General features: G+C 44.3%; 1 protein-coding gene across 5 annotated transcripts in view; it reads left to right on the top strand.

The window, feature by feature from the left end:
• Tinc (transmembrane protein tincar) overlaps positions 1 to 12,262 on the top strand; it is a 32,646-nt gene extending 20,384 nt beyond the window's left edge. Inside the window, exons 2-15 of one of the 5 annotated variants that reach the window (XM_072015931.1) lie at positions 969 to 1,089; positions 2,987 to 3,091; positions 3,260 to 3,536; positions 4,070 to 4,294; positions 4,436 to 4,567; positions 5,709 to 6,611; positions 6,688 to 6,875; positions 6,953 to 7,152; positions 7,270 to 7,772; positions 8,253 to 8,448; positions 9,446 to 9,578; positions 9,742 to 9,792; positions 10,332 to 10,550; positions 10,747 to 12,262. In XM_072015931.1, coding sequence (XP_071872032.1) covers positions 3,266 to 3,536; positions 4,070 to 4,294; positions 4,436 to 4,567; positions 5,709 to 6,611; positions 6,688 to 6,875; positions 6,953 to 7,152; positions 7,270 to 7,772; positions 8,253 to 8,448; positions 9,446 to 9,578; positions 9,742 to 9,792; positions 10,332 to 10,550; positions 10,747 to 11,910 — 4,185 coding nt within the window. In that variant the 5' untranslated portion in view covers positions 969 to 1,089; positions 2,987 to 3,091; positions 3,260 to 3,265 and the 3' untranslated portion in view covers positions 11,911 to 12,262. The remainder of the gene's footprint in view (positions 1 to 968; positions 1,090 to 2,986; positions 3,092 to 3,259; positions 3,537 to 4,069; positions 4,295 to 4,435; positions 4,568 to 5,708; positions 6,612 to 6,687; positions 6,876 to 6,952; positions 7,153 to 7,269; positions 7,773 to 8,252; positions 8,449 to 9,445; positions 9,579 to 9,741; positions 9,793 to 10,331; positions 10,551 to 10,746) is intronic. The other 4 variants (XM_072015932.1, XM_072015933.1, XM_072015934.1 and 1 more) reach the window with 4 other exon arrangements.
• The last annotated feature ends 217 nt before the right edge of the window (positions 12,263 to 12,479 follow it).

Here is a 12,479-nt window from a genome sequence, read left to right as displayed (position 1 = left end):
AATAACGAGCTACAGCACGATGTAACGTTGGAACACGCGAGAACATGCTCGCCACGAGATAAACGACCTCTTCAGATTGCTAACCGATGCAAATTAATTAAGAGAAACCACCCTTTGCTTGTTGACTGTGCTGCTAAAATATGTAGCGGAGAGAGTCGTGTCTACCAACTACCTTACTGTCCGGAATTACTCCAACGATGATATAATCCGCGCGATAGTTCAAACTTAAGACTCGCGCAATTTCAATCCAGGTAGTGTTCGTTGTTTCGATATCCGCAAATGTCTGTGCGATTCCGTATTTTCCTAAATAGCTAACACCATATTCGTATGCAAGATCGTAAATCGTTGCATCGAGTACCTAAAGGTTCTTGAGCTCGTTAAGTCGCTCCATCCAGATCTTTCAGGAGATTCCTAATTTTCTACGCACCTCTATGCGGATGCAATTACGCTTCTACCAGTTGCATTAATCGCATTTGCTAATTTATTTGGCCGTCGATTGGACTTCTGTTGCGAATCGTTTCCCGTACTTAAGAAAAATGTTAGAAATGCGGTGTGTAATTCACCGATACTTTCGCCCCATTTACGATCCGTTGTTATTAACAATCGCAATTATTTGTTCATTTTATATTATTGTATTTTTCTTTTGTATCAAAACGTGCCATCCATACATAAATAATAATAGTAATAATAAGCAGAAATTTGTTCCTCCCTCTAAATATCATAATGGAGAGAATTGGATACAAGAGACGGGACGAATATAACTATTTTCGAATAACAGTAGCTACAGATTGGATTAAATTCATCTATTCATATACGCTCGAAATTCAGCGAGGCAGAATAATCGATCAACGAATCGCTTTGTTCAACAGTGAAAACGACAATGGCTAATCGATTCGCGAGCGTGGCTGGAAAATCCATTCGTACGTTCGTTTATAGAAACTTGAAAGAACCTTTGGTTTCCATTTCAGATCCGCATAGCGTTCAAAGCGCAACTCGTCGCTTAACTCGACGCTTAACTCGACGAGCAGCACGACGGCGACGACGACGGTGACGGCGACAGCGACGACGGCGGTTGTTCTCCTCCGTTCGGTGAGTAGATCGATCGTTTTGACAGTTTAACCAATTACGTGTGTACAGTATCTCGCGAAAATATTTCAACGCCGAGATGCGACATCGCAAAAATATTTAAACAGCCAATTGCCCGTTATATCGATAAATCTCTATGTTCAGCGTGGTCATCGTTCAACGCTTATTGTACGTTCATACTGTATATTAATTCTTTACACGGTGCACGAACGTTCGTCGTTTTTTGCTTAGAAACGATCGTCGAGAAACACGATCGCTTTCTGCCAGTAGTCTGGCCAAATGGTACCAAAGAGCTGTAGTCGTGAAAATTTTGACAAACAGCCAGAATTCGTTTTATTCGTGCTTCTCCCTGGAGGAAAGTCCATCCACGAGTTACACGGTTTTTCATTCTCGCTACACCGTGACTGAACGTTCGTTCGATTTTCCATTGCACTCACGACCATTCGTCTTGTCCAACTTCACCGACGGACCATCGGTCCACGTTCCGTTCTTCTGTACCTGCTTTTCCCTCGGGGGAAGCTTCTCTCACGTAATTAGAGAAAACACGTTAGTTGCCAATTTGTCAGAATTGGAGAAACAAAAGTTGGAAACTTTCAAAAAAAGGAAACGACGATGAAGCAACTGAAATGACAAAACGCGGCCAAAGAGATAGAGAAACGAATCTTATCGTAGGAAGAAGCTCGCTATCGATCATCGAAATTTCCAATTCCAGCTTGCTCGAATATCGTTCGCGACAAATGGGTCAACCCTAGTGAGATTACGGCACGATTGTGCTTCTACGATAATAGATTCTCTCTTTCTGTCTTTGTTTCTCCTTCGACCTCGTATCAAACGGAAAATGAAAAGACTCTTTTCTTTTTGTTACGACACCGAGCCTCTTCAGAGTCCGTCTCCACGGTATCGCTTCCTTCTTTTGAATACCGTGGCAAAGCAAAAGATCAGGAGCAATATCCGGCTAAAAAAGAATTTCTCTGCAAAGTAATCATCTCGGAAAAACGGCTTCTTTCGTCAAAGAAACGAGAAGAAACGACTTTACGAAGCTGAGCGTGCAAGAAAAAAGTCGATAGGGAGAGAAAAGAGGGAAAGAGAGAGGGAGATGTGGTCGTAAGAGCACTAGAATTACCACGCTACGCTGGTCCTCCTCTGTTTCGACCCTTTTGTACGACTCGCTACCGCGATTGTCGGTAAGCATTAAGCCGCTCGATCATTTTTCTTCTTCCCGCGCTTAGTCATTGTTGGTTTCACGATTGGGGAAGCATCGAGTTGTTCGCGGATAGACACGATGCGTAATTTTCTCCGCAACTTTTCCAACAATGCTCACACCCTACGCGTCAGTTTCCCCTTTCTCGTCTATTTCACGTTCAAACGATACCGTTTATGCATAATGCGCGTTTAAGTCTTCGTCTCGGTCTTTGTACTTCTATCACTCGCCTTCTATCAAGAAGTATCCCCAATATCTTCTTAAATTGACTTTTTAATCGTTTAGAACATTCTCCGATTTCTATTGAATTCTCGTTGAATTCTTATCGATCGAGAAAACAATAGATATCAAAATTTAGTTACGTCGGAGCAACGACATATTGGTATTCTTTGGACACATCCTTTTGCAACTTACATAGCTCGAACGGAAGATCACGATGCTAGGTACAAACGAATCAACAGGCTTTGTATACACGTTGACGGGTAACAACTTTTGTACGTGTGCCTCGTAGTATACATAGGTATAACGTAAGTAGATAAGTCCGGTCAGTTTCACGGTTCGATCACTGCAGCGTCCGTGCGTCCTCGTTTTCTATCGCACGCTATACGTTCTGACCGGTCGCGTACAAGACGACAATTCGCTTGTTTTATTCCACGCTATTGGACTGTCGGATAATTCGATTTTTCTTTTACGTTTCAGGCGGCGCTGTCACCTCCGAAAATGCCACAGCTCCGCATCGATTGTTCCAAACTAACTCCTTCGAAACATTAAGACGCCTACACTAGAAACATAGCAGAATACTCGGTAAATATTTCAAATCGGATCGATATTCGACTTCACGGCCACTGGAAAGTTCGATTCCCGAATCCGAAAGTGAAAAATTTCAAAATTATACGCGTGCAATTTTTTGCGCGCGATATCATCCCGCCCTCGACAGTTCGATGATGAACGAACGAAACGTCTCTCTTTCAGAACAAGATGTCAATGACGGGAAGCTTAATGGGTTACGAAAATAATAACGAGGTAAATCAAGCAAAGTGCAAAAAGCCATTAAAACCGCTTCCGATAGTGTCCAGCGTAAACTCCAGCGGCATCACAACTACCAACAAAGCGAAAAAGCCACGAAGGTCTACTAGACGAAACTCATGTATACGAGGTCACGTGAATAGTTTGTGGTCCGTCTGGTACGGCGTTTTGGCGGTCGCTTTTCAAACTTACATCGGCTTGAGATACGTAAAAAGGTTTACCGGTAAGTGAAATCGTCGTTTTTCGGATTGAAAGAGGAAACTTGGCTTTTCATGAAATTCACGGAAGAAACGCGGTACGTAGTGCAGTAACGTACAGCGAATCGCGAAAATATTTCAACTCTTATGGAAATCTTTCGTAAACGTGCAAAATTTCAAGTTGGCGTTGACGGATTTTTTAAATTATTACGCTCTATGAAACACGATCCAAGCTTTGGTGTATTTTAACGCGAAATTTCTGTTCTGTCTCCAACTTTACCAATATGATCACGATAGCCGTGTCCAGTTACAATATCGATCAAGTTCCAAATAGTTTCCTGCAACGCGAGTAATATATTCACGAAACTTTCTCGTCATAATGTTCAAATATACTAAAACTTTTAATTATCGAAATTAATCAGGCGTACTGTTCGGACAATCAAATAACTTTATTTTATTTTCGAACGAGAGAAACGTAACGTCTCTAAATTTTCTAGTTCTACTACACTTTCGCGAGACACTGTATACCTTCGACATGACAGGTTGGTTACATTTGCAGCATATTTATCGTTACCTTGGCCGGCGGACGCTCCACCGCCGAAGGTGGAGTTATACGCGTGTCTGGTGCTAGCCGGAGCCGGAGTTGTCCTACTGCCGGTTCTGCTTGGCGCGGCCTTCCTAAAGCTAGGCAACCTGGCGAACGATGGAGTGAAGCTCGGTCGTCATTTGAGCGCCTGTTCACGCGATCCGCCTTCATCCTTGCTTACCAACAATCCTGACCACAGTGAGTATACACGTCATGCATTTTTCATCCCGGTTTACGTCCTCTTCTCCGTCAAACATTCAAGCTGCGATGTTTCGCTCGACGAAGAATGGAAAGCAGAACCATTTGTAGCTACACAATTCCCGTGCTGTCGATTCGCAGGTTTGGCGAATAATTTATGGCGACACGGAGGTCCCACGGCTGCTTTCGTACACCTTTGCACAGCCATGTGCTTCCTGCTGCCCTCGCTGCTCATGGAGGCTAGATTGATACACGCTGGATTTCTGCCAAAAGGTAACGACCGACACCTATCGCTGTTTCTGTTCGTGTTCCGCAATTACGGTGACGCGTGTTTTCAATGGTTTCGCTTTTCATTAGCAACGTGATTAATTTTTGTGGACGGTTATACGATTCGAACGATATTTCAGGATAACGATGATAACGCGTTGTCTCTCCTGTTTTACGTAGGAGAAGGCAACGATGCTTTTTATAAGTACCATTTTTTTTCTCCAACACGCGTTTCTTCCTGGTTGAATATGCTCTACTACCTTGCGATTAGAGTAATCTGAGAGAAACTAATTAAAAATCTATCCGAAGCTACACGCGTATCTTCGTTCAGGCTGATCTCATCCGTAATTGTTTAACCGAGCATCTTCCAGCTTAAAGCTATCACTCGCGTGTGTCTTCGTTTCCATCGATTTGAAACATTTCAATCGAGTCGATGACGATCAATGAATCGCGCTTCGGATTCAGATCGCTATCGTTATGGGGTAAAACGATTCGCGCATGGAGAAAGGGGCGTTTGGAATGTAACGGGGCAACTTCGTCCTGACTACGTTCTGGTTCGTGTATTGATCGGCCAGGTGTGTGCACACAGCTAGCTACAGGATTTCTCGTTCCTCGAATCCTTCCACCTTGAGCCACTTAACCAAGGAAAGAAAAAATATACCATTTTTTTAGAACGAATCAATTCTCAACCCTTGTACACGGGGTATTCTTCGACCTCGTTAAAAAAAAAACCATCTTATGGCTCGATGATTTCATACTCCGAGATATTCGAATTCTTCTCTTCTTTTTCTGGCGCTATCGTAATGCCGGCTGTGGGATCTATTCACGCGATCCGTGATCAAAAACACGAAACCACAGGGCGGAACTGGCTAATGATTAACACGAAATTATCAGATTGCGCGCGTGTATGTAAATTCGTATCTTTATGAACGTAATTGAAGAAATAAAATCTAAGCGGAGATTTCTGTCTATCGTTTATTATAATTTTGCAATTCGCGTAAAGCATTCGCGCGTTCGATCAACGTTCGTCAAACTCGTGAACTATAACCGAAGCGATTCGTTGTAGAGATTGCCAAATGGAGCGCAATGCGGATACCAGCTCGATTAATCCTATTTAATCGATAACCCGATGCTTCCTATTTTCCAGAAACAATATGGCGTACGGACCTCGATTGGCTAGTGACTCACCGGGATCGTCTGGTCGTATCCAGCTTCATGAATCCAAACGTGAATCTCAGCATCCTAACGGGCATCATAACTCCTCAGCCTTTCGTCACCTTAGCACCAGACGAAGAGTCCGATAATATAGCCAACGACATCGTCACCACGAAATTGGAATTGACCGACGTTATTAATAAATCAGCAGCAATGGAATTTCGACCACGCGACAGCACGAACGAACATCTTGGCCAGTTTCGTACACCAGCGAGTACCAATCTACCCGTGCCCAATGCAAGAGTTTCAAGCGTTAGCACTACTTTACCTACCAACAAGATCACGATGCCCATGAGGCAAAAAATTATTAACGACACGACAAAAACACCGTCCATCGTCAATGGAGCATCGAAATTAAATTCCACGAGACCAACGTCCGCAGCTTCTCCGATTACAACAACAGCAACGACCAGTACAAATATGGCAGAAACAACTACGGCAACGATAACAACGACAACAACGACGACGACAACGAGAAGCGTCAAAGCGCCTGTAAGCTCGGACGAAGCGGCAGCGGTTACAGCTGCGACTACGACCGCAACCGCAGTTCCAACCGCTGCTACAGCTGTAACAACAACGTTACCGTCGACGTTATCTTCAACGTCTAGCTCGATGAAGTATGGCAACACCGTTAGAAGACTTGCCGCTGCGAAGTCGATCATTAGAAGCAATAATTCGAGAACTAAATTGAAAACGAAGAATACGGGGAAATCATCGACGACTGTTAAGCCCGGTAAGAACGTTGGGAATATGACAGCGCAGAGTATGTCGTTAACGATGAATAGTTTGGCTGATTTGGACCACCCGGAGAAGTTGAATCTTGAGTTTCAAGCGGGTAAGTTAAAATCGAATCTCGAGTTGTTTTCTCTTTCTCCGATTTGTCCTAATCTTCCTTCTTGTATCTTCGTTAGCTGAATCATACGGACCTATTACTCTCGAGTACTTGAATTATGCCATCGCTCTTGGAGTGTATTCTGTGAGATATCCAGCGGTGTTCTGGTCGTGCAATAAACCGTTGGCCACGATTTTTAGTTTCCAGTTGATCGCCAATTCCGCCCAGAGTTTATTAGCCTATATTGGAATGTCTGTACTTTACAAGGTAAGAGACACTCTTGTAACAAATTCCCTTATAAAAATACAAAATAACAGGAGAGTCAAAATTTGTAATATCTTCAGGTTCAAGTGATGGGACCCTTGAAGGTGTTACCAGTTCTTCGACAACAGTATCGCACGATATCGACTACCAGCAGCATATCAACGATCTTCGGCGACTCTTACTTCTTATTAAATCCACACGTTACCCTCGTCTTGTTTGCTCTTTCCTCCCTCCTGGTGCTCTGTTCTAGCATGGTGATGTATTTCTACGCTTACGGCAGGCAAGTCGCTTTCCATCCCCTCTGTTTTCTTTCATTCTGCCCTATTTCGTTCTTTAATGGAACTGCCTTTCGTCGTTCAAAAGTTTCTTTAACTTATTCGCGTTTCTTCACATACAGGTTTACGGCGTTTTTGAGCCAAGAACGAGAGCGCCGAATAATCTTGTCAAAGGAGAACAGAAGTGGCAATGGTTGGATATATTTCATTCACTGCACCGCTCTGTGCGTATTCCTGGCGATCGCGATCTGCAGCGCACCGTTGCTCTACGACTACAGCGTCGTATATCGCGGCAGTCTGGACGGTGCGATATTAGCTTGCGTCGTCGCTACTGTTCTGCACTTGTTCCTCTGGTTAATCTTATGGATCTTTCTCACGATAAAACAACGCTGGACATTCAAATTGCGTGTGACGATCGGTCGAGCTACCGTTAGGTCAGCCAGATCGGTGAAACTCGTGACTGACGTGGATCTATTGTCAGCTAGAGACGACGAGGACGGAACTAACGCGCCGTTACTGGTCGTTGGGAATGGTAGAACTTACACGATTGCCGACGCGTCGCCGAAAAAAGCTATCATGAGCGTGATACAAAAGGCGGCTATCGAAAGGAAAGCACGCAGTCAAGGTAAGATAGTGCGCTATGGAGTAACACGCAATTATAGAGGAAGGCAGTAAACGCATAAGAACGTACGAGAAACTTTTTCGTATCTTTGAATACTCGTGAATATTTTGTGTTTTAATTTGGTCCAAAGTCGCAGCAATGTCGGCGATATACTTATACTACTGTTAAACGTTTTCTTTTGATAATTGTCTCCGAGTCAATTTTTATTACACTAGCGTAAGAACAATACGTCGAGTCGACGAACAAGCTATAGTCTTGTGTAACAGAACCGTTTATAGCACGACCCTCTTTTTGCTTTCCACGGTATATTATCGTTTAAAATATTAACGGCTGATATTGTTGCTAACTTGAAAGACAAGCTTCAAACATTCTGTACCCGAAATTTGTTCATAATTTTGATACCTCGACTGGAATTTATAAATATCTGACACGTATTTCGCGACACTGTCTACCATAATTCTTTTTATCTTATTGCAATTGTAGGAAACGTCGATTCCGTAAACGGCGATTCAGCAGCCGACGACGAACAGATTTATTGGCTAAGACCAAAATTACGTCCATCGCCGACCAGATCGCCGAACGACGGAAACGTAGCACCAACGACGGAAAAGGGCTGGCTGAATAAGAAATTGAAACCCAAGGTCACCTTTAACGACCTGCCTAGTACGTCAGGCTCGCGGTAACTACCCTCCTCCCTCCTCTTGATGTCTTTCTGTATGTATCGTTGTGTCCGTGCCCGTGCTCATGCTCGTCTTCACTTTCATTTACTCTCTCTCTCTCTCCTTCCTGTAAACTAATATCGACTCGAGATTCCTGTAGAGAATTCGCCTGATCGATCGTTCCAATTCGGTAATCGGTCCGTATCACGGAAAACTTGCCATCGCCTTTTTATCATAACCTGCGTTCCCTTTGTGGAATTCTCCTGCTTTGGCTACTATGTATTTTTATAATGTTTGTTGCTCTTACGATATTCAAGCGAGTAATTTCCTATCGATCTCCTCTTCTCACCTTGAATTCTTTTTCCACTTAATCGTACCGTGTTCGTATCTGGTGCTTACGTACACACGCGTGTTGTCAATGTTATTAAATTGCGTGCTTTTAAAGTGTATCGAAATTCGTTAACTCTTTGAGATCATAATGTTATATTATTACGCCTATTTCGTATCACGATCTAGCAAGAATTCTTAAAAAAAAAAAAAAATAAAAAAAAACGTTGCTAATATCATATGAAATAACAATTACGTTACCTTACGTTATGTTATTACGTTACGCGTATTGAACATTGCATCGGATATCGATGCATTTACGAATAAGCGATATTTCATTTTCAATAAAATTCGCACCAAGTGCCAAATCTCGAAGAGTTAACGTCACGTATTGCTAGCACCTGTATTTATTCACCAAGCCTTATCGTCGTTCGTTTTCGCTTTCACGAGACTGAATAAAATTTTTTACGTTTACGTCCAATATACCACGTATGGACCGCTAGAAACTATCAAAAAAAAGAGATACCGCTTTATCCAATTCTCTCTTTTCCTGTCTTCCTCCCCTTCCTTTCTTCTTCCCTGTCTTTCTCCCCTTCCCCCGTTATCTCTATTTTCCTCGTCTACCCTAACGGATAAGTATTCGTATGACCTCGTTGTAACATATTACAACGTGGTGCGTGTGGATTGCAGCAATAAAGGAAAAGTCAGACGAGGCACCGGTGACGGGGGCCCTGAAGATGATGGAGATTATGCCACGTTACGAGAATTACCGCTGATCACGTCTCTGGACCCAGCAGATGATTCAACGTCCGAAGAGAACAAGGTATTCCATTATTTTCTGTCGCGAATCGTTCTTTCCCTGTTAGATCTCATTCGCGATAAACGTTTCGTTAACTTGAAAATACTTTGCTCGTGTACCCTCCGATTCTTGTAACGTCGTTCGTTTCCCCTTCGATTTTTAACTTAGTTTTCTTTTGCTTTGACAGTGGGAAAGGTGGCTGATATCTCGTAGGGACGTTATACCTAAGTTTGGCAACGTAAGGCGTACAAAAATGTTTTTTTTTTTATTTTTTCGTTTGTTTTCTCGTTTCGTGTTGACGCTTCGAAGTAATACTAACATAACTGCGTGTGTTTGTTTTTTTTTGGTTGCGTACTAACATACGTTATCATAGACTCGTATAAGACGAGGAAAATGTTTGAAAAGCGATTTAACATCCCACAAATTTCTACGCAATTCGATCGCATCGGTAGTGCACGTTCGATCTTACGCTTATCCTCTCATCCTTTCGAATTCTGCTCTGTCATCTCCAAACAGCAACCGTACCAATTTTATATTGTACATATAAATGTATCTACGTAAAAAAAGGTTCGAAAGATGTGTTTGCTAAGAATCGAAACACGTTTGTTTCTCTCCTCTTCTTTCTTCGCCTGATGGTCCTTTTTTCTCTTTTTTTTTTCTTTTTTGCGTTTTCTCTTCGATTCGTATGATTTCCAATAAATTCATGAGACTCTTGCAGGCTTACTTTCTAATTGGCATTTCGCTTGGCAATTAATCGTTGATCAAACGTTTCAACAGCTGCTCGAGTGCGTGAACGACGACCAAGTGACATACTACGCGAGCGCAAATCGCGATCTACAACCTTCGGAAGGCGACCCTTCGCCCCTATTGACTCCAGACCCTTTGCCCGATCCCACTTCGGAACCACTTCCACTGCCACCTCCGACTCCGACTCCGACTCCAACTTGTGCACCGACTACCGAAGTTGTCACGGCGTTACTAACCACTAACACTCAGGTACTAACAACTCTTGTCGTTCACAATATACTTTTCTTCTAACAAACTACCAAATAAATACCAGACAGCAAATGACAAATAAATAAATAAATAAATAAATAACTAAATACAGAGAGCGAGATAAACGTGGATAAACAAAAATCTGTGGAAAGCTCGTTCCTTAAATTGAAGGTAGGTGATCGCGCATTGGTTTCAGGCAAACGGTGGTCAAACGCCGCGATGTCTGCGTCGAGGGGATTCGGGAATGCCGCACGAAGAATTAACACCTCGCTCAGATTCGTCAAATTCTCCGCCATTGGACGCCGTGGTGGGTGGTAGCAGCGGAGCCGGTTCGGTGACGGGTCACAGCAACGCGAGCAGCCACAGCGAAACGTCGTCGAGTGGCGTGCACAGTAACGCGAGCAACGCGAGTAACGGTAGTTGTCAAAGACGAGCAACGAGCGTGGACGACGTGAGCGGCAACTGCGATCAACGAGACGGCGAAGAATCGCGCGATCAATGGCGCAGCTGTTCCCTCCAGCGAGGGATTCAACCTCCATCCGCAACGGCCACCTTCTCACCGCCGAACAGTCGTCCAGGCACTAGTCAATCCTTCTCGTCGCCGCAGTACGCGAATCACGTGCCGCTGTTCGCGAATATCAACGCAAATTCAAGCGCAAACGCGAATATAAACGCGAGTGCGAACACGGGCGGCAACACGAACGTTAACGTGAACGATGTCAACGTCGTTGGACAAGGATGTCCAGCTGTGATTCTCGAGAATCCGAACGAGGCGACCGTGGTGATCCGGCGGAAACTGTCGAGGACAAAGCTGACGGAACCGCTGAATCCTAACGAGGAACCTTTTGGTCGTTCCACGAACATGAGGATGACATCGTTCACGGAGAGCAACGATATTCGCGTGCACGCAACGTCGGCCACTCTGCCGCATTATCCAACCCAGCCGGCGGTTACTTATCCGCATTGCTCCACCATGCCTCTGCCACACGCCTCTCATAGTATGGCTGGATCTCATATGGGTGGATCTAGCGGAAGCTGCGGATCGGTGCCGAGGCACGCTTTCGTCCCACCGCAAGTACACTCATCGGTACCAGCCCATACTACTCTACCGTCCCATCACAACGGCGTCAGACTTCTTCACGGTATCACGCCCACACCGAACAACCCTTTCGTCAAGAGGTTCCCTCCTGTGCAGCTACACACGCAACCCTGGGCATTGCCAGGCCACCACACTTTCCCCCAAGCTTCGCAGGTTAATGGAAAATTGACCACTACCGCGCAGATCAGGCAGAGCGATCGCGACTCGGCTAATTTCTCGATGGCCAGCAGCGGAGACTCGGATACGTGTTTGCCTCATTAGACGTTGATCGCGTCTGCTAGATTCCAACCTCTTCGCTCTCGCTCCGCGCCGAGCAAACCCGATGCCGTTCCCGTCGTCGTTCTCGACGATCACGTTCCTAGATCGCCTCGACCAAACGTTTCCCATCCAGACATTTGCGAGATCTGGTTCTTAGAAAAAGAATCGTCGTTCTTCGCGAACGTACTTCCATGGGAACCTTCTTTCAAACGTGTTTTGTTATCGAGGTTCGCGCAGGATTACCGTCATGGATTTTTACCCTATCATTGATATCAGAAGTAACGTTATTACATATCATACCAGTCGATTACTCGCAACATCCGACACTTACCGTTACATTATCTTATTTTCGATACAGATGTCGTATGTCGAGATAATATTCTGCCCCGTTCTTCCATATCAATTATCTCTCCATATGCATGTACCAGTAAGAAATCATACACTTGTAGATACACTTTTATGGTCTGCCCGTTTTTTCAGCCGGTACAACGACTCGTTCGAATACGAATGGACGACTCGCGATACGAACATATCTTGCGAGCTGCTCGCGAATCATCGCTCGTGAATCACGA

Source organism: Bombus fervidus, chromosome 13, assembly GCF_041682495.2.
Source record: "Bombus fervidus isolate BK054 chromosome 13, iyBomFerv1, whole genome shotgun sequence".
Lineage (NCBI taxonomy): Eukaryota > Metazoa > Arthropoda > Insecta > Hymenoptera > Apidae > Bombus > Bombus fervidus.
The sequence above is the reverse complement of the archived record's forward strand: the minus strand, read 5'-3'. Positions and strand labels throughout refer to the sequence as shown.